At 45.2% G+C, this 20,346-nt stretch overlaps 1 protein-coding gene across 3 annotated transcripts; it reads left to right on the top strand.

The window, feature by feature from the left end:
* Window positions 1-449: 449 nt before the first annotated feature.
* On the top strand, window positions 450-10,847 carry FUS (FUS RNA binding protein). 3 transcript variants are annotated; one of them, XM_060649064.2, is made up of 15 exons: window positions 450-561; window positions 2,102-2,126; window positions 2,220-2,371; window positions 3,052-3,193; window positions 3,393-3,583; window positions 3,781-3,991; window positions 5,593-5,627; window positions 7,107-7,139; window positions 7,909-8,012; window positions 8,416-8,545; window positions 9,294-9,395; window positions 9,530-9,653; window positions 9,986-10,086; window positions 10,210-10,357; window positions 10,645-10,847. In XM_060649064.2, the coding sequence occupies exons 1-15, from the start codon at window positions 549-551 to the stop codon at window positions 10,682-10,684; spliced, it is 1,551 nt and encodes a 516-aa protein (XP_060505047.1). In that variant the 5' UTR covers window positions 450-548; the 3' UTR covers window positions 10,685-10,847. The 3 variants fall into 3 exon arrangements, with proteins under 3 accessions (XP_060505047.1, XP_060505048.1, XP_060505046.1); XM_060649065.2 differs by having other exon boundaries at window positions 3,049-3,193; window positions 3,393-3,559; XM_060649063.3 differs by having other exon boundaries at window positions 3,049-3,193.
* Window positions 10,848-20,346: the final 9,499 nt, after the last annotated feature.

Below are 20,346 nucleotides of genomic sequence, written 5' to 3'. Positions count from 1 at the left end.
AGCGCCGGAGTTACCAAGCTCCTGGGGCAGTGGATGGGCAATAGAGCGCAAGAGCTTGCCATCCTGAGTGAAAGTGGGGCCCAGTGAAATGGGCCAGCCAGAAGAATTTCGGTTCCCGCCCCACGACTCCCGGCTACGACTACAGTTGCGTCCGCAGTCGCCCTAGGCCCCTTGCCCCGCCCCCAGAGGGTAATCAGACCGTATCATTATACCTTTATAGGGGTGAAGGTGGATAGTGGGCTAGTTCCACAGGGCGAGTCGAAGTGCTTTGCCAGAAAAAATAGGATTAGATACGTTATTTGCAAGTTTCTTAGTTAATATGCCTCTTCTCTGTCTGTTCGGGCTCTTTATACTCCCTGAAGACTGGTAGGAATCCGGCCACGCTCCCCCCTTTCTTTCCAGCATTTGGTACATTCCTCCGCGGTACGTAGGCGGGGAGGACTACATAAGCCTCGACGCAGGAGGCGGGGCTGCTCAGTCCTCGAGGCGTCGGTGCTCTGTGGTGTTGGAATCCTGTTGCTTGTTGGCCTGTGCGCGCGTGCGCGGACATGGCCTCAAACGGTATGTAAGGGCGGGAGGCGGCGGTGGCGCGCCGGCGTGGGGCTTCGTTCCCTCCAGTTGGGCTTTTGTTTTTCGGTGGGACCCGGGCGGCGATCGCATGTAGGGTCTTCTCGCACCACTGTGGCGGGAAGCAGTGGGGGGGGTGGAAGGGGGAGGCCGATGTCGCCATTTTGTTTCGCTCCTCTGGCGCCTTGCGCGGGGCAGGGGATTTTCCCTTCGTAGTCCCTTTACTTGAGGTGAGATTTGAGAGGGACGTTTTTTGGTGATTTGAAACGTGAGACACGGATGGAAATGCTCGGTCCTCGAAGCTTTTTTTCCTCTCATTCCCAGCCCCGAGCTCGGCCCCGCTTTGTCGCAGTGCTGCATCCGGGCATTCGGTGCGCGCACGCGCTCTGCTGGCCCCTCCCCCCTTTTTCGCGGCGCGAACCCCCTCCCTCCTCGTGTTAGCCCTGCTTTTTGTCGCGATACCCTCCGCTGGAGACTCCGCGGCGCGCGTCCGGTGTGGGCCTCGCCCCCGGGGTCCCTTGGGAAGGGGCGGGACCGCCTGGTTCCCGCCTCGGTTGCCACGCGGCCGGGGGCGGAGGCTGGGGATCGGGGCAGTGCGCCCGCTTAACGGTTTGGGGGAAGGCCTGGGGGAGGGGGTCGTCTAACGGACTTGGGACCTGGCCGAGGGTTTTCCCGCCTAAATTTCCGCTTTCTATGGTGGGAACCAAAGGAATGACTGCTTGAGGCCACACCCTCTCCCGGTCCTTTACCCTTTTCCTGCGGGGGAAGCGGCCTCGTTTCCTGTACTGAGGAGATGAGTTGATCTGCGCGTTCGGTTGGCGATTTAAAAGCGCTTTCGCTGTCTTTGGTTTTCGAGTCTCCTCACAGCCCCGAGGAAAGCAAGGTAGATGAAAAAACCGAGTCGGAGCCACGGGACTGGGGACTTGGGTACCCAGATTGGGCTCCCAGGGAGAACTCTGATGATCTCTGTCATTTGGGGTCAAAGCGTTCTCTTGGTTACCTGGTTTTCTTCTAAGAGCCAACTTTGCCATTCTCCAAAATTGGGCAAAGGGTGAAGCTTGGCCTTGGTCGGGAGAGTGGGGAGGCCCATCCTGATCATTGCTGTCTCCCGCTTGCGTTAAAACCTGTCCCACTTAGGTAGATCTGTGACTTTAGTTTGACTACTGGTGATCCCTTCCTCTTAGAGTGGGTATGAAAAGAAAACGTGTGTAGGTTTGTGCAGTTCCTGGCATCAATTGAATTTGCAGAAAATTGTAGTTTTCCACCAAGATTCTAGTTTATTCCAGTAGTCAAGACTTAGTGGTGTCTGTAAAAATTTGTTTTTCCCCCCTTTCTTTTCTTTATTGTAAGTAAACTTGATTATGACCTGCCACCTTGTCCTTCCGCTCAACTAGTGTTTCATGAGGGAATTTCTGCTTTTTTCTAAACATAGTTGATATTATCTGGAGGTCCTAGGGCTTGAGTTAAGAGATTTAATTCCTTTCCACTTGTGTAGGGATGGCTGAGGTAATGTAACTATATTTTTCTTTTGCAGACTATACCCAACAAGCAACCCAAAGGTGAGTGTCATTTCAGGGCTTTCAGGAATTTGTACAGGGGCAGGGGAGGCTAAGGTATCTTTTCCTGATTGCAGTGTTTTTCTTTTTCTCCAGCTATGGGGCGTACCCCACCCAGCCTGGGCAGGGCTATTCCCAGCAGAGCAATCAGCCCTATGGACAGCAGAGTTACAGTGGTTATGGCCAGTCAGACACTTCAGGCTATGGCCAGAGCAGCTATGGTTCTTCTTATGGACAGACCCAGAACAGTGAGTCTCTCTGAGTGGGTTGCCCTGCCTCTTCCTGCTCTTCCTGAATGTTGCTTTTCTTAAACTTAAGCGGTGCTCTAATGTTGGAATTGTCATATGTTTTTTTCCCTTAACGAGTCTGTAACCCTGAAAACATTTTGGAGTCCGAATCTTTTCTTCTTTCTTTTCTGTTTTTCTTTCTTGGAGTCTGAATCTTTATTTATTCAGAGTCCAGTCTTTTCAAACAAATACTAGTTTGTAATTCTGGTTTCTTTTTTTGACTTATTTTTCTGTTCATGGTCTACTTTTCCCTGTTTTCCCTCAGCACGACAGTGAAATGTGGGGGCGAGGATTTCCTAAAGGGAGAAAGTTTTAAGCTTTTCATACAGGGAGAAAATATTAAAAACACTGTTAATGAATAGGGATCTCTTGGGTTGTGGGTTGTGATTAGTAGTGGTCCTGGAAACTGGCTTTGGGGTAGGTGGGATGAGATTGGAACTCTGAAGCTGGTAGAAGTTAGAGTTATAAGCCTTAGGGTAGAAGGGGAAGGGCATCTTTGATTTAAAAGATTTGCAAGCAGCTTCTAAGAGGCTGACTTTTCAAGTATGGGTAGCATTAAGTGGTACATAATGATTCTTCAACCTATTACCTGTCTTTTTTCTCATAGTATTTGTGACTTCCTTTCTTTTCCTTGTTAGCAGGCTATGGCACTCAGTCAGCTCCCCAAGGATATGGCTCAACTGGTGGCTATGGCAGTAGCCAGAGTTCTCAGTCATCTTATGGGCAACAGTCCTCTTATCCTGGCTATGGCCAGCAGCCAGCTCCTAGCAGCACCTCGGGAAGGTAAGGTGTTTGGGGAGGGGGAGGCCTGGAATATGGTTAGGTGTGAATTGATAAGAATTCATTTCTCCCTAGGAGCAACTAGGAGTAATGTTGGGGGAAGGAGACTTTGTAACGGGGGTGGGTACAGGGAATGGAATGTGCCAAAAATGAAGTTTTGGACATACTGGCATTATGATTCTGTTTTTTTCTTTCTCCTTAGTTACGGTGGTAGTTCTCAGAGCAGCAGCTATGGGCAGCCCCAAAGTGGGGGCTATGGCCAGCAGTCTGGCTATGGTGGACAGCAGCAAGGCTATGGACAGCAGCAAAGCTCCTATAATCCCCCTCAAGGCTATGGACAGCAGAACCAGTACAACAGTAGCACTGGAGGTGGTGGTGGAGGGGGTGGTGGAGGTGAGGTGTCTTCAGTTTTGTCTCATGCCTGTTTTCTGTAGAGACTTCTGTTCTGCTGTTTGGCCCCTTATCCTAAAAGGTTCTTAACATTTTGTTTTCTTGTTCCTTAGCTGTCTTTTTATTTCTGTCGTCTAAGTGTTGGCACTGTTTTTTCCCACTTCAGTTTTTTCTTTAAAAAATTCTTTCACTTCTGACAGGTAACTATGGCCAAGATCAGTCCTCCATGAGTGGAGGCGGCGGCGGCGGTTATGGCGGTCAGGACCAGAGTGGTGGTGGCGGTGGCTACGGGGGAGGCCAGCAGGACCGTGGGGGCCGCGGCCGGGGCGGTGGCGGTGGTTACAACCGCAGCAGTGGTGGCTATGAACCCAGAGGTCGTGGAGGTGGCCGTGGAGGCAGAGGCGGCATGGGGTAGGTGTTCTTGTGAGCCAGGGAGTAACCTCTCTTGGGGACTGTGGAGGATTGCATGAATATCCCTTGAAGCCCAGTTCCTTAGTGCATGATTAGTTTTATTCTAGGGATTTGTGAGGGCTTGGAGTTGGGGACGTTGATGGTTTCTTCGTACATCCCCATTTTTTGGTGAGAATTTGGGAGGCTGAACTCTCACCCACACCTTTGAATAGAGATTTGAGTACTGACGTTTTATTTTCAAAGAAAAAGGAAAAAATATGTGGGTGTATATGGATTGGAGTCATTGATATCCTAGGCAAGAAACATGCAAGTAAAGTCTTCTTTGCAAGGGAAACTGATGATCCCACTCCTGGTAGTAGGGAAACTTGTTAAATGTATTCCCATGTGTCCTCTAAAGGAGTTGTTAATGCTTAACCTGATGACTTTAGCTTCCAGGAATTGGCTACTCTTCCCGCATTTTGTAGTTATTTGAATCCATGCGCTTGATGGCAGTAATTTGACTGGCAGTAATGATTCTGTGTGTGACTTGGTTCATGGAGCTGTCTGAAGTGTGCAGACCTTTTGGACAAAATACGCTTGACAGTGGTATCCCATCTATTTGCTCCACTGTCCCCCTCCTCCTGCTACTTGTCCAGCTGGACCTTCTCTTTCTTCCCCTTCCCGCTGTAGTTGAAGTATAAAACCTTAGATTTGATGTTAAAGCATTGGTCAAATCTGTTGGTAAATATGTTTGAAGGACCTTCCTCTGTCTCCCTTTGAAAAGGGGAGGAATGTCAGTGTGTTAACTCCTTTTTTGGAAAAGTAGGGTTTTTAAATGAGAGTTTGCGTGTGGTAAGTATTCAGAGGTGGGTGGGGGCAATCTCAAAAACCTTACAAAAATAAGGAAAACTCTGTTGTGTGCGTGTGTTTAATGCAAAACTTTGAAAAGAAAAACAACTGTTATGTGACTGTTAACTTGCTCTGCATTTTATGTGCCACAGGTATGAAAGGTGACATTGCAAAATACTCCGCTCTTCTCGCAGTGTAGAAGGGGTGACCCCGGGGGTGGGGGGAGATCAAAAAGAGCTCAGTAGTTAGGATAGGGCTTAGCGAAGTTTGTCTTGCTTTAAGGGGAAATTGCCTTTGGTTTTGACTTTTTATGGAATGGGGTTGGGTCTGCTTGCTGCTTTCAAAGCAAAAACCACAAAAATGTGTTCAGGGCTACCCCAGCCTGGTGTGAAATGTCTTCTGGGTGAATTGGGGGGTAGGGTTTTTAAACGAACTACTGGGTTGTCAACCACTCGCGACAAGAGGAAAAAACATCTGCTACATCGGAAGAACGACCAAGGAAAATGGGTCATTTTTTTTTTCCAGAGGAAATAGATACATAACCTTTTAAAGCAAAATCCTTAAAAACTGTGTCTGAGAAATTGCACACGAGTGTGTGACATGCTCAAAGGTCAGACAAGGGGTGGTCAGGAAGGGGAATGGATTTTAGTAGCCACTTGTATCTTTTTCCCAAAACACCAACTCACGTTTGGGGAATGTTAAACAAAATCAAAAAACGCCCTTTTGTAGCCGTTGGAAGCTTCATGTCCTTTCTTCTAACTTGTCTTCTCCAGCGGAAGTGACCGTGGTGGCTTCAATAAATTTGGTGGTAAGTGAACAGAGTTTCCAAAATTCCCAAATCCCAGCAATGCTTTGTCTGATTGTTCATTTGCAGATGTCTTAGCGTGTTTTAAATGTCAAAGGTATTGGAAGTGTCCAGAACCACCTCCAGAAAGGGGTGGGGTAGAATGTCACCTGCTGCCAGATGGGTGCTAACTTGGAGGCAGGCGGGGTAAGACTCAGCAGTCATCTGGTGCCAAATTGGTTTGACCCAGGTTAATAAGAGGTGTTTAGTAGGCCTCTGACAGGACTGTTGCCACACCTGGCACTTAGTGACCACCGTTATGTGAAACTGGAGAGTGTGTGCTGGAACACGTGGTGCCAACTTGGCTTTAGGATCCTTTTGATCAGTGTGTCCAAGGCTAGTGTGTGTGTGTGTAACAATCTCCAAATGTTTTAATTCTGGAAGGGGGATGTGAAATATTGCCCTGCCCTGAAGATGGTGAAGTTGGTATATGTTTATATATTAAATACTGAATGGTGTCAATGCATTTTTACATATATGTACTTAAACTCAATTCAGATGAGCAAATAGAAACTAGCTCTGGGAAGGAAGGTGTGGACTACTACAAGAAAGGTTGGGAGCATGTGTGGCTCATGGGAAATAACCAGGTCTTAACAGCACAAACTGAATTCATGGAAAAATGGCAAATTTGAGAAGTCTCCCAGTAAGCTGGAAGGAACTTTTCTGGTTTGGTTAACTAACAAAAGGTTTCTTGATTTGTCTCAACATTTAAAGCCAAAGGCTTGGGTTCATGATTTAGGTGTCATTGAGTGTGGGTACAATATTTATATATGGTGAATTCAGATAAACTTTGGTCAAAGATGGTCTCTGGAAAAAAAATAGAGGCTGCATTATGGAAATAAGATTTCTGGTCTGTTCCCTGGGACATGCTTTAAAAATACAATAGCTGTTATGTATGCTTTTTATCTTCATGTGGTTGGGGAAACAACATGGTTTTAAGAATGGTTTTCTAAAGATGAAATTAAAAATTGTTCCACAAGGGATAAGTGTCTTTGGTGTTAAAGTTTGGAGAAACTGGATGAATGCATATCACATTGCTGGTGGTGAGCCCATTTCTCTCTGGTGTGAGAGAACAGGGCCAAGCTATGAGTTGGTTTTGTTAACTGCAATGGGTCTCATTCCTGGCCCCCCCCCAGTCTGTGCTGAGGACATTTCCCAGCCTGAGCTGGGGGAGGCAGAATTTTCTGAAGTGTGGAGTTGTCCCTGTGGGGACTCAAGTTACATACAGATCTTATGTATGTGTGTCTTCCCCAGCCCTGTCTAGGGTTTTCTCTGGGTAGGTAACCCAGGACAGGGTTTGGATGAGGCTGGGAGCACTTAACCTGATAATTTTGCAAGAGTTTGGATTGGTGTTAATTTTGTTCCTTGTCTGTCTCTCCCTGTTGACTAACAGCCTCTCTTTCCTTGTTTGTTTTTTTTTTTTTTTTTTTCATGTCACTTAAGGCCCTCGGGACCAAGGATCACGTCATGACTCTGGTGAGTCCAGTTGGCATGAAAGAGTGGCTAATGTGGTGTCAGAACTTTTATTGGTTGTTCTTTGATACTTAAAGGAGTCTGAAAAAGGTCAGGGGTAGAGAAGAAGGAAAATGAAGGGAATTTAGGCATAGTTGTAGTTAGCAGTTATCTGTAAATAAATGAGCATATATCAGAAATACCTTCATGAGTGGTTTAATTCCCCAGCAATTTAGTAGGTCTGGGGGGAGCCTGATAATCTGCATTTCCAATAAGTCTGAGGAGATGGTGATGCATCTGTGTGTAGATCATACTCTGGTACTGCTGATTTAAAGCAGTGGTTTTTACATATGTGGATCATGACTAAATTAGTAAATGAAAAAGACCCATAAAGGGAAGGATTTAGTCTCTGTTGGCTGTGTGTTGGATTGTAGTGTAAAAAAGCTTTCTTACGTTGAAAATGGACAAACACTGTATACTTACTGTGTGATCTTGGGCAGTAAACTCCTGAGCCCTGGTTTCTTTAATGCCTATTAACATGTTTCAAAGGATAGTTGTAAAACTAAATTTGTGAAATGGCTAGCATATAGGCACTCAAATACTAGAAGGGAGGTAGACTTCTGTCTTTTGTCTGACCTTAAGTCAGATTGGTTTCTTTGGGATTTTTTTTCTTTGAAAGCTTAATAACAAGTATTAAAGTTGGGTTAAGAGTCACTGTCACCTTTTTTTTTTTTTTTTTTTTTAACCTTTGCTGGTGTTCTCCATATTCACATTTCTTTTTTTGTTCAAGCAGAACAGGATAATTCAGACAACAACACCATCTTCGTGCAAGGCTTGGGCGAAAATGTTACAATTGAGTCTGTGGCTGATTACTTCAAGCAGATTGGTATTATTAAGGTACTGTGGAGCATAGTAGTGCTGTCTTTTCTGTCAGTGTTGGAAGTTTTTGGATTTCACACATTAGTAAAAATAAAAGTCTTAATGGTTGCCAGCTCAATTTTTTGAGGAAAAAACATTAGCTGTTGCCATTTTCTGAAAGAATACATCTTCACGCAGAAAGGCACAATTGAAAAAAGAGGAGGAGTGTCCTAAACTTTTGAATTTGCAGTTTATGATCTTTCAGTATTGAAGTGAGACATAATTGTAGTCAGTGACTTTAATTCAATTTACATGAGATAGGAAATTGTAACTGGGAAGAGAGGAGCTGAAATATGGTTCTGATCAGCCTCAGATTCTTGAAGAAAGGTGGAAGGTGGGTAATGCTGTCTTGTAAGATGTTATCTCATGTTGCTTTTTTCAGACAAATAAGAAAACAGGACAGCCCATGATTAATCTGTACACAGACAGAGAAACAGGCAAGCTGAAGGGAGAGGCAACGGTATCCTTTGATGACCCACCTTCTGCTAAAGCAGCTATTGACTGGTTTGATGGTATGTATGAGGAGGCTGGTGGAGTGTGTGGGATAGGACAGCTAGCCTTGGGAGATAAGTTACATTTTAATGTTTCCTTTTACATCTTCAATGCTGTTTTTTTTTTCTTGTAATGTTTATTCGTTTTTGAGAGGGTGAGTGGGGGGACAGGTACAGAGAAGGGGACAGAAGATCTGAAGCTGGTTCTGTGCTGATAGCAAGCAGTGAGCCCAGTGTGGGGCTTGAACTAATAATGAACCTTGAGATCATGACCTGAGCTGAAGTTGGATGCTCAACCGACTGAGCCACCCACGTGCCCCATGTCTTCAATGCTTTTTACCTGGTGCTTTAGCATATATACAGTTGACTCTTCAACATTCTGGGGATTTAGGACTGCTGACCTCTTGTGCAATTACAAATATACGTATAACTTTACTTCCCCAAGACTTAATTATCAGGTGCCTACTGTTGACTGGAAGCCTTACTGATAAGTTGATAAACACATATTTTGTACATAATATGTTACTAAGACAAGTGTAAAGAGAAGATACATTCAATGTACTGTACTGTGTTTATTGAAGAAATACATGTATAAGTGGGTCTGTGCAGTTCTGACCCATGTTCAAGGGTAAACTGTAGTCTTTGGCTTCTATCACATCTGATGATAAACCTTTGTTAGGAAGGTGTAGAATCTTTTGATTGTACCAAACTTGCTTTTGGATTCATAGGTCTTAATAAAAAGTCTCATTGTAAACCTTTATTTCTTCAGGTAAAGAATTCTCCGGGAATCCCATTAAGGTATCATTCGCTACTCGGCGAGCAGACTTCAATCGGGGTGGTGGCAATGGTCGTGGAGGCCGAGGGCGAGGAGGTGAGGAGCTACTCCCTGCTGGTGGTATAAAGAGATGGGTAGAGTGGAGAGGATGGTAAGGGCTTGCATAGGAAAAGAAGGTTAGGTTAATGAAATTTGGAAGGGGAGCAGACTCCTACTTTTATCTACACTAGGACCCATGGGCCGTGGAGGCTATGGAGGTGGTGGTAGTGGTGGCGGTGGCCGGGGAGGATTCCCCAGTGGAGGTGGTGGTGGCGGTGGACAGCAGCGAGCTGGTGACTGGAAGTGTCCTAATCCGTGAGTGAAACTTTTTTCCTCAGTCCTGTTAAATGTGTGTCTTTTGATACTATGGCAGAGTTGGATATTTTCTGGACAGATGTCAAGGGTACAGTGACGGGGACAGAATTTGGTTGAGAGCTTACCTAATTAAGGTTGTTATAGGGGGAAAGATACTGCACTGGATTTAGTAATCTGTACTTTTTCTTCCTGGTTCTGTTCCTGAGAAGACTTTTTGCTTTTCTGAGGCCTCTGTTTCCTCGCTGTATCTCTAAAGTCACTAGAATCTTTTCCTAATTCTTGGGTCTTGTTTACTCCCACTTTTCCAAACTAATTGTTTGTCTTTTTCTCAGTATATGTGAGAACATGAACTTCTCTTGGAGGAATGAATGCAACCAGTGTAAGGCCCCTAAACCAGATGGCCCAGGAGGAGGACCAGGAGGCTCTCATATGGGTAAGAAGGGGCAGAACTGGTAATAAGGAGTTGGGATCACAGGGCCCTTAATTTTAAGCAGGGAGGTTAGAGGGAAGGTAGGGATTTGGGGGTGTATGATCTATCCTATTTCTTTTGTCCTAGGGGGTAACTATGGAGACGATCGTCGTGGTGGCAGAGGAGGCTATGATCGGGGCGGCTACCGAGGCCGAGGCGGGGACCGTGGGGGCTTCCGAGGGGGCCGGGGTGGTGGGGACAGAGGTGGCTTTGGCCCTGGCAAGATGGACTCCAGGTAAGAGTCTTAAATAAAAGTAATTGAAGGGAGGTCATATGATAGGAAGGTTTCATTTTGAGAGCTAGATTGGAAAGCTGAGATTATAACCATAGTGGGGGAATGGAAGGAGAGCAGGAGGGTTATATTATCTTGGAGAACTAATCTATAGACCACATTTATTTATACTCTATACTTGTAGAGAAGAGACCTTTCTTGGTGGTAGGTAGCAGGGGCAGATAGGATTTGGGGGGTTGGATGGGTGGAGAGGTTGGTAATTCAGACCTAATGGATACTCTTTCTTGCAGGGGTGAGCACAGACAGGATCGCAGGGAGAGGCCGTATTAGCGTGGCTCCTGAGGTTCTGCAACAGCTTTTCTTCTTGTACCCAGTGTTACCCTCATTATTTTGTAACCTTCCAACTCCTGATCACTCATGGGTTTTTTGTGTCGGACTATGTAATTGTAACCATACCTCTGGTTTCCATTAAAAACCATCATTTTAGTTAAAATTTTTTCCTTCCTCCTCTTCACTCTACTGGAGGATTGATACCTGCCTGGGTCAAGAATGTGGGGAGTTTTTCTCTTTCAGATCGTCCTGCTTAGCAGGAACTGGAATAATCTGTTCCTGTTTAGCAGGAACTGGAATAAAGTGTGTGCTACTTAGTCCAGGGGAGAAAAAGTTAAGTGGCATCCTTGAAAGTAGAGATTCAAACTTTTCTGTCATGGCAAAAGTTGGATGTATAAATGGGATAAGCGAAACTTGTGATGTCATGACTGTGGCCCCAAAATATGCCCCACTATGTGGGGGTTTTTCTTTTACCACCTTATACCACATTTATTTATGTGTTGGTCTTGGTTTACTATTCTATCCGTTTTACCCTTTTTAAGGACTTTTGGCTCTGTTGACACTTTTCTAAGGTGGGCTCAAACAAATTAGATTGGTTTTGGGGGCAGTATTCAAAGTAACCATGATGGAGAGCACATAGCCAGCCAAATTGGGTCTTTTGTAGGAAGGAGTGTGTACCTGCTTGTGTCAGAGCTTCTGTGGCCTCACTCACTCTATAGGCAGATGATGACGTGCATGGGGTTATGTGGCTCTCAGAATCAGAACATGGTAGAGCCAAGATTGAGGCCTAGTTCTTGGAACTTCATTTTCATTTCTTAGCATTTTCATTCTGAAATCATTGTTCTCAAGGGGATAAACTAAAGCTTTTTGTTTGCTTAGGTCTTAGGAGGATGCTAAATTTGAGGGAAGAGGGAAGGTTGGCTGGGAAAGGAAGGTAGAAGTAGCTCCTTATTATATTTTCAAGGTGAGTGGGGCCTCCCCCACCCTAGTTTTCCTGAAGGTGGGGCTTGGGTAGATAGGAGACAGGGTGTCACTTTTGTATCCTGCCTGCACTTAAGAGGGCTGAGGTCTTGGGTATTTTGAGATTTTAGGCTTGAACCTTAATGACTGGTGGTGGAAAGCCCTCCCTTTTCCAGGGGGTGTGTTGGAGATAGGAAAGGAGTAGGGGCAATGAGTTGAAACCTCAGGTAGTTCTCAACTTTACCGTATGCATTTCCTGACCCCTCAAACCCTTTGTTTTCTGGTTTTTTTTTTGAAAAACTTTTTTTTTTTTTTAATTTTTTTAATGTTTGTTTATTTTTGAGACAGCATGAACAGGGGAGGGGCAGAGAGAGAGGGAGACACAGAATCTGAAATGGGCTCCAGGCTCTGAGCTGTCAGCACAGAGCCCGACGTGGGGCTCGAACTCGTGGACTGTGAGATCATGACCTGAGCCGAAGTCGGCTGCTTAACCGACTGAGCCACCCAGGTGCCCCTTGAAAAACTTTTTTTTTTTTTTTTAAATTTTTTTTTTTTTAACATTTATTTATTTTTGAGACAGAGAGAGACAGAGCATGAATAGGGGAGGGGCAGAGAGAGAGGGAGACACAGAATCTGAAACAGGCTCCAGGCTCTGAGCGGTCAGCACAGAGCCTGATGCGGGGCTCGAACCCACGGACCGTGAGATCATGACCTGAGCCGAAGTCGGACACTTAACCGACCGAGCCACCCAGGCGCCCCTTGAAAAACTTTTTAATGTTTACTTTTGAGAGAGACAGAGTGTGAGTGGGGGGAGGGGCAGAGAGAGTCCGAGACAGAGACAGAATCTGAAGTAGGCTCCAGGCTCTGAGCTGTCAGCCCAGAACCTGACACGGGGCTCGAACTCCCCAACCGCTAGATTGTGACCTGAGCCGAAGTGGTACACTTAACTTGGGCCACCCAGGTGCCTCTCCATTTTTTTCAACTCTCAAATGGGAGTTTAGAAAACTTGCCTGTACCTGCCAATGAGTTGGTGAGTATGAATTTTAGTTAATATAGGACAGAAAATCACAGCCAGTAGAAAAAGGTATATTGCTGTCAGAAACATAGATTGTGGAGTTCCAGGGACTCTTAGTTTGGAAGTGTTTTCCTCTTTGTTGAGAGTTGTCGAGTATGCTTAAGGCCTTCTCTATAGACGGTTGCTTCACCAAATTTCCAAGACGGAAGTGGTGGCCTTGGAAGTAATAAATAATTGCTTTACTCTCCCTACTGAGTGGGGGGTGCTCAGTAACTAAGAGTAGGTTGAGATTGGCTGAGGTTCTCCCAGGCAATCCTTTGGTTTGACTATGGAACTTGGTACATGTGAGAATCCTTCATTTAGAGCCAAGGATGTGGTAGTTCTCTTTGGTGTGATTGGGCTGCCTTTATTATTTCTTTGATCTGTTTTTTGAATCTGCTTAAGTGATTGATTTGAATAGTCTTATTCCAAAGGAAAAAAAAAAAGACTGATTCATGTTTATAGAAAGTTTGTTTCTGCTTCAACTACTAGGGTTCTGGTGTTAGGGTTCAGTTGTGGTTCCTTGATCCTGCTGCAAGGAGTGAAGGAGGTTGGAGTTTTTTGTGAACTTGATTACTGACTGGGTCTGCTAGTATTACTATCTTATATCCTTTATTAGTATTTTTTAAAAATGCTACATGGGGCACCTGGGTGGCTCAGTTGGTTAAGCTTCTGACTAAAGCTCACGTCATGATCTCATGGTTTGTGAGTTTGAACCCTGCATCGGGCTTTGTGCTGACAGCTCAGAGCCTAGAGCCTGCTTCGGATTCTGTGTCTCCGTCTCTCTTTGCCCCTTCCATGTTCACGCGCTCTCAAAAATAAACATTCAAGTTTCATTTCATTTGTTTTTGTGAGAGAGGTCGGAGAGGGGCAGAAAGAGGGAGACAGAGGGGATCCGATGGGGGGCTGGAGCTTATGAACCGCGAGATCAGGACCTGAGTCGAAGTTGGAAGCTTAAACCGACAGAGCCACCCAGGTCTTCTATCCCTTAAAGGGCTTTAGCGATTGGCATTGCTCTTAAAGGAAATAGGGTCCCAGGTGTCTCAGATGTCTGGTTAGTAGGTAGATCCAATTTGGAGGCTTTCCCAGGACAATGGATGAAGATGGAAATAGAATGTTGGTTCTGAACATCTTGTTCTTTTTTTCAGCTTATTTTGAGAGAAAGTATGTGGGGGTAGGGTCAAGGGCAGAGAGAGGAGAGCGAACTCCAAGCAGGCTCTGCAGTGTCCCGTGGGGCTCAGAGAGCCACAAACCCTGAGATCATGACCTGAGCTGAAATCAAGGGTCTGGTGCTAAACCGACTGAGCCACCCAGCTGCCCCCTGAGCAGCTTGTTCTGATTGCAAGTGCATTGGTGAGAAGATGAGACCGGGGTTTTGGAATTTGGACCTTCTGTTCTTTGCTGCATTCCCTTGTAAAAGTATGGCCAGCAATAGCTAGTCATGTTTCTCTGGTGAGGATTTTAGGCTAGTCCTTTTTCTTACTCCTAAAGAATACATACTGAAGTATTGAAAACAATCTGCTGTCTGGAAGCATTAGGTGTCTGGCAGTTTTTGGATTGAGATTGGGGCAGGTTAACTAGGAAGGAAGGGAGAAGGGTAGGTGGTGAGTGCGGAAAGGTGTGCTGCAGATCTGTTTGCTGCCTTTTGATTTAGTTCTGTGTTAGTCTTCTGAGGTATTTTTTGCCATCATATGCTGCATCTGTCCAGGTTTGAGTACCTTTGGTATGGGGTGAAGTCATTGATGGGTAGGTAGACCGGGAATTAAGGTCTAGGGTGCAACCCTATGAGACAACACATTACATCTTTATGCATGTTTCTTCCCAGCCCACTCCATTCTGTTGTTTCTTGATCATCCATCATGGGTTTTGTCACCAGATCTCACTTCCACACTAGTCTGCAAGGGAGGCTAGACTCCAGTGTGAGCTGTGGGGTCTTATCTGCAACCATTCCTGCCCCAGTTTTCCAGAACTCAGATTGTTTCCTACCTTGGAGCCCTCAGTACTTAGCCTTTTTCCTTTCATCTTTATTATTAAAAAAAATTTTTTTTAATGTTTATTTTGAGAGAGGGGAAGAGAGAATCTGCTGTCTGTGCAGAGCCAGATGCAGGGCTCCATCTCACGAATGTGGAGATCATGACAACTGAAATCATGAGTCAGACGTTTAACTGAGCCAGCCAGGTGCCCCCACTCGTCTTTAGTTTTTATTTTGAAATACTTAAAATTTTTAAAAAATGTTTATCTACTTTTGAGAGGGGGGGGAGGGGCAGAGAGAGGGAGACACAGAATCTGAAGCAGGCTCCAGGCTCCAAGCTGTCAGCACAGAGCCTGACGTGAGGCTTGAACTCAAACTGTGAGATCATGACCTGAACCGAAGTTGGATGCTTAACCAACTGAACCACCCAGGCGCCCCTTATCTTGAAATACTTTTAGACTTAGAATTACTTATTAAGTTTATTAAAATCGTCTGTTTTACCTTTCCATGAAATAACAATCTTTATGGTACTGACACATAAGAGCTGAAGAAGTAATGTCAAGCGGATCTTGCCAGCACATTTGACTTTAGGGCTTGGCTTGTTGAAATTATTGGGCCCGTAATCCCATGGTGTTAGTAGTTAGAAAAGCTTGTGGATGCTGTTCAATCTAAAATCCTGGTGTTGGGGCTCCTGGGTGGCTCAGTTGGTTGAGCGTCTGACTTCGGCTCAGATTATAATTTTATAGCTTGTAAATTCGAGCCCCGCGTTGGGCTCTGTGCTGGCAGCTCGGAGCCTGGAGCCTGCTTTGGATTCTGGGTCTCCCTCTCTTTCTCTGCCCCTAACCCACTTGCTTTCTGTCTCTCTCAAAAATGAATAAACATTAAAAAATATATTTTTTTAAAATCCTGGTATTGAGGCAGGAATAAGTGAGGAAAATATTTGCCTCACGAGCAGGAGTTTGGGTCTGGAAATCAGGCACCTTGCTGATGGATAGTGCTCTCTCAGCTCTTTGGACAATGGCTTTAGTCCTAAATCTTGGGGCTGTAGTGCCAGAGAGAAGGGTTCCTTTAACAGAACAATTGAGCCACTAGTGTGAGGAGTGCAGACAAGAGTGGAGTTGGGACTGCTGGATTAAGAATTTGGGATTTCCTGTGCTGTAGTGGGAACCAAATTAGATGGCTAAGTAGAGAACCCCCCAAGGAGGGTGAGTGGGATGGGCATGGGAAGAATAAACATTGAGGGGAGCAGGAGCCAAGCCTTCCAGGTAGCGTCCTGCACACACACCGCAGGGTGGCAGTGTTGCACCGTTGTACGCATTCCCTGTAGCTTTTCATCAGTGTCCTGCAGGCTCTGTAGGGAGTGGGGACTTGTCTGTTAGATCTAGACTGACAGGGCTTTTATAACTATTTTTTTTCCAGAGTTTGAGAGAAAACTGGCCTACCCTGTTTACTGTCTCCGAGTGAAAAAGCACATCCAGGGGGAGGCCTCTGCAAACCTCAGACTGAGATGGTGGAGCCAGTTCCTCTACAGCAGTGTCTTAAGTTGAACCCATTGAATCATTTGGGGATTTTGTTTGCATGTGGATTCTGATTGTGTAGGTCCAAGTGGGGCATGGATTCTCTGGCAATGTTGATGTTGCTGGTTCAACTGCACACTCAGATCTATACCCTATAAAAACTTTTGCAGAGATTCCTTTTATGCTAGTTCACTGCACTTTCCACCTGTGAAGAGGAACTTGACATTGTGTGTAAAACATTCTACATAAATGGTGTTAGCTAGGAACTAAGCTAAATGTCATTCATAGAAGGTTGAGTCCAGCTTACAGAATTTTATTACAATTTTTATTTTATTTTGAAAAATTTTATGCTTTTTAGCTATTTAGTTTTGAGAGCATGAGTGAGCGAGGGGCAGAAGGAGAATCCTATGAGAGGGAGAGGGAGAAAGTGTGGAGCCATAAGTGGGGTGTGAGATCATGACCGGAACCGAAGTTGGATGCTTAACTGACTGAGCCACCCAGGCGCCCCTGTTCTTATTTTAAAATAACTATCCTGGGGATGGAATAACAGTCATGGTACTAGGTAGGGGTATATTCAGATCTGCAAGGGTGTAATACTGTGTTTCTTGTTTTCCTTTAAGCTTTTTTTTTTTTTTTTTAATGTTTTTATTATTTTTATTTTTGAAAGTGCACGAGATAGGGAGACCCAGAATCAAGCTGGTTCCAGGCTCTGAGCTGTCAGAACAGAGCCCGACATGGGGCTTGAACCCACCGACCATGAGATCATGACCTGGGCTAAAGTCAGACCCTTAACCGATTGAGCCACCCAGGTGCTCCTAAGATCTTTTAAATAATCTACACCCAGTGTGGGGTTTGAACTTAAAAGTCCTGAGATCGAGATTCACGTGTTCTGCCAACTGAGCCAGCTAGGCGTCTCTGTTCTTTTTTCAGTCTTGGGATGCTTGGAGATTAAAGCAGAAGTTGATTGTTTCCGGTGCTATTTATGTTAAGTCATTGGGTAGCTTAGGAACAAAAACATCCTTTTTTAATTTTTAAAAATGTTTTATTTTTGGGAGAGCATGATCGAGGGAGGGGGGGAGAGGGAGACCCAGAATCTGAAGCACAGAGCTGAAATTGGATGCTTAACCGACTGAGCCACTCCAGGAACCAAAACACTCCAGTGGAGATATTTGCTAATGCTAATTTGTACTAACTGTGGGCCAGTTACTGTTCCATTCCTACATCCCTATTTGAGAGATGGGGATGCTGAGGCACAAACTGGCCTAAAGTCTCATAACTTGATATGAAGTGGAGCAGGGGTTTGAGTTTATGTCCTTTGGCTGTAGAACTTGTGTCTTTGACTACTATGTTGTACCGTGCTTAAAGACTTCAGGCAGGGGGTGCCTTGGGTGCCTCAGTTGGTTAGGCGGCAGATTCTTGATCTCGGCCTAGGTCATGACCTCGTGGTTTACAAGTTCGAGCCCCAAACTGAGCTGTACCTGAGACCATGGAGTCTGCTTGGGATTCTGTCTCCCTCTCTGCCATTCCCCACCTCAAAAGTAAGTATTAAAAGCATTAAAAAACAAGACTTAAGGCAGGATTCAGTTCTCCCATGCTTCTCCCTGGCACCCCAAGGGGAAAAAAAAGCTCTGGAGAAATTTTGACTTCAGGAGCAGTTTCTTAGAACCATTTCTTTTGTCTCAGGCTTGCAGTTTTTTTTCTTTTTACTATTTGAGTAGAGAGCAAGTGTGGGGGAGGGGAGGGAGAGAATCCCAAGCAGACTCAAGTCCACACACAACCCCACACAGGGCTCAAACTCAAACCATGAGGTTATGACCTGAGCTGAAAACCAAAAGTTGGTCACTTAACTGAACCACCTAGGCACCCCTGTGCTAGTTTTTGTAACTTGTTTTTAAGGATCTCTGTTGTGCAAGCAAATGCTACCTATGCTCCCATCTGCTGAGACTCCTTAGGTTCATGTGGAGTTTTAGAACAAACCCTCTAGAGATAATCTACCATTTATTACTTCCTGTATGCAAGGCACTTGTTGGAAAGGTGTCTTTTTTATGGGGGGGTAAGTCTAATGGGAGGATCTTATGTAAGAACAAACTAACATGGTTTGCTTTACCATAGTGACATGGAAGAGCTACTGGAACGCAGACAAAGGCATGCCTGTGGGCATGCTAGGACAGGTAGAAGTTTCAAGGTGTTATAGTTAAGGGACCAGCGTGTTCTGGGGATTGGGGTGAGCAAATAAGTATTTTTGGGATCATGGGATATGTGAAAGGGAGATAGAGGTTGGATGGAGTCTTGAAGGGCCAGGCTGGAAGAGTTTAGGTGTCCTAATGTTAGAAGTGAAGCCATTGTCTCCATGATCAGTTTTAATCATTCCAGCCCTTGAAGGTAGACTAGAGGTAGAGAGCCTGTCGCAGGTGAGATGTTAGGCATAAGCCAGGTGGCAGCAGTGAGGTTGAGAAAGAAGGCGGTTGGATGGATGTAAGTTAGTCTTGGATGTTAGTCTTTTTTTTTTTTTTTTTTTTTTTTTTAACGTAGTCTCCATGCCCAACATAGGGCTTGAACTCATTACCTTGAGATCAAGAGTCGCATGCTCCAATGACTGAGCCAGCCTTGCACACCTGGGTGTTAGTCTTGGAAGAGCTAGTAGCATCAAGCAAGACTAAATCTGGACTTTTATGGAACATGCTAGGATTTCTTGTTTTTTTACTCTGATACCACCTTATGTCAAGATCCAGGGATGGTGAAAGGAAGACCACTTCAGTTTGAACATGGTGAGGTCCTTGCAGAACATAAGTGAACACATCTCAGGGTTGAGTATGGAATGGGGACCATTAACATTTATTGTATGGGGTAGCTGGCTTAAGAATGATGAGCCCACAGGAAACAGTGTTAGGGCTGATTGCTGCTTTGGGAAAACTCTGCCCTTCTGGAGTCCCAAGTAGCATTAGGAACAGTCAGTCCCATGTGACTGGGTGGCCCTGACAGAGGCCACATCTTAGCTTGGTAGCTTCTTATAGCCAACTACGTACTTGCTTTCTCTTGTTGCTCTGGTGATCCAGTAGATCAGGATAGGGACATGTTAATACAGACTGTTCAGGATATTGTGCACACACCTCTGAGGGAGTTCTTGTGTCCTTCTAGGTGAGGGTATTCAGAGTGTAGTCTGCACAGCTTTTCATTGTGAACTCGTGTATCATTGTGAGTGGTACAGAAGCAGCCACATTGTACCCGCATATCTGGATCCTGTGTCTGATGATCTAACCCCTAAGAATGGGATACTGGGCTGGTGTGCCAGCCTGTTGTTGTGCTTAACCTCCCCCATCCTGTCTCAAAGCCAGAATTTGGGTGCAATGTGTACTTAGGGTGTAGTTCTAGGATCCTGGTTCCCTGACAGCCTTTGAAGAAGGCTCCTTAAGTGTGGTTTCCTAGAGAAAAATATATGTTCCTCTGTAGGCAAAAATTCAATGAAGAGAAGAAATGGCTATTAGAACTCACTTCCAAAGTCTTGCTTTTGTGGTTGGCATGTTTTCTGGGCAAAGTGTAATCTTTAACCCCTTCCTCCAAGGTGGGGAGGGAACAGAGGGGGCAATTAAGCCTGCTGAAGGCCGTGCCAGTCCCAGAAGGAACCCTAGAATTATGCTTGATTTCTTGTGTTCTTCTGTTTTTTTGTTTTTTTTTTTTTTAATGTTTATTTTTGAGAGAGCGTGCCTGAGTGTGTGTGTGCAGGGGAGGGGCAGACAGAAGGAGACAGAATCCTAAGCAGGCTTCATGCAGTCAGTGCAGAGTAACATGGGGCTCAAAACTCATGAACTGTAAGATCGTTACCTGAGCCAAAATCAAGAGTTAGATGCTTAACTGAGTCACCCAGGTGCCCCATTCTATCCTGTTTAGTGGATACTCTGTCTCTGCCCTTGTAAAGTGCTCTAATTTTACAGTATTTTTTTCCCAAAGGAAAACATGAAAGAAGCTATTGTAGGCTAGTCTGCTGATAAATGTCTCTGACAAGGCCAACCCGTTTCAGTTCCAGACCCTTTGTACACACCTCTCTTAACTTTTAGACCTTGGCCGCAGGGCTAACTATGACCTCAAGGACAGACTCTGAAGAGCACTGGAGGAGCTACCAAATGGTAAATGAGGGGGTATTTCATGGTGACTGAGGCAG

The sequence above is a fragment of the Panthera onca genome, chromosome E3, assembly GCF_046562875.1.
Source record: "Panthera onca isolate mPanOnc1 chromosome E3, mPanOnc1 haplotype 2, whole genome shotgun sequence".
NCBI lineage: Eukaryota > Metazoa > Chordata > Mammalia > Carnivora > Felidae > Panthera > Panthera onca.
This window is presented reverse-complemented; position numbering and strand designations above follow the sequence as displayed.

Bases quoted from the DNA above. Each gene is read 5' to 3' on its own strand.
- FUS (XM_060649063.3), top strand. The intron at 3,584-3,780 runs GTGAGGTGTCTT...CACTTCTGACAG, and splicing joins TGGTGGAGGGGGTGGTGGAG to GTAACTATGGCCAAGATCAG. The intron at 9,654-9,985 runs GTGAGTGAAACT...TCTTTTTCTCAG, and splicing joins GACTGGAAGTGTCCTAATCC to TATATGTGAGAACATGAACT.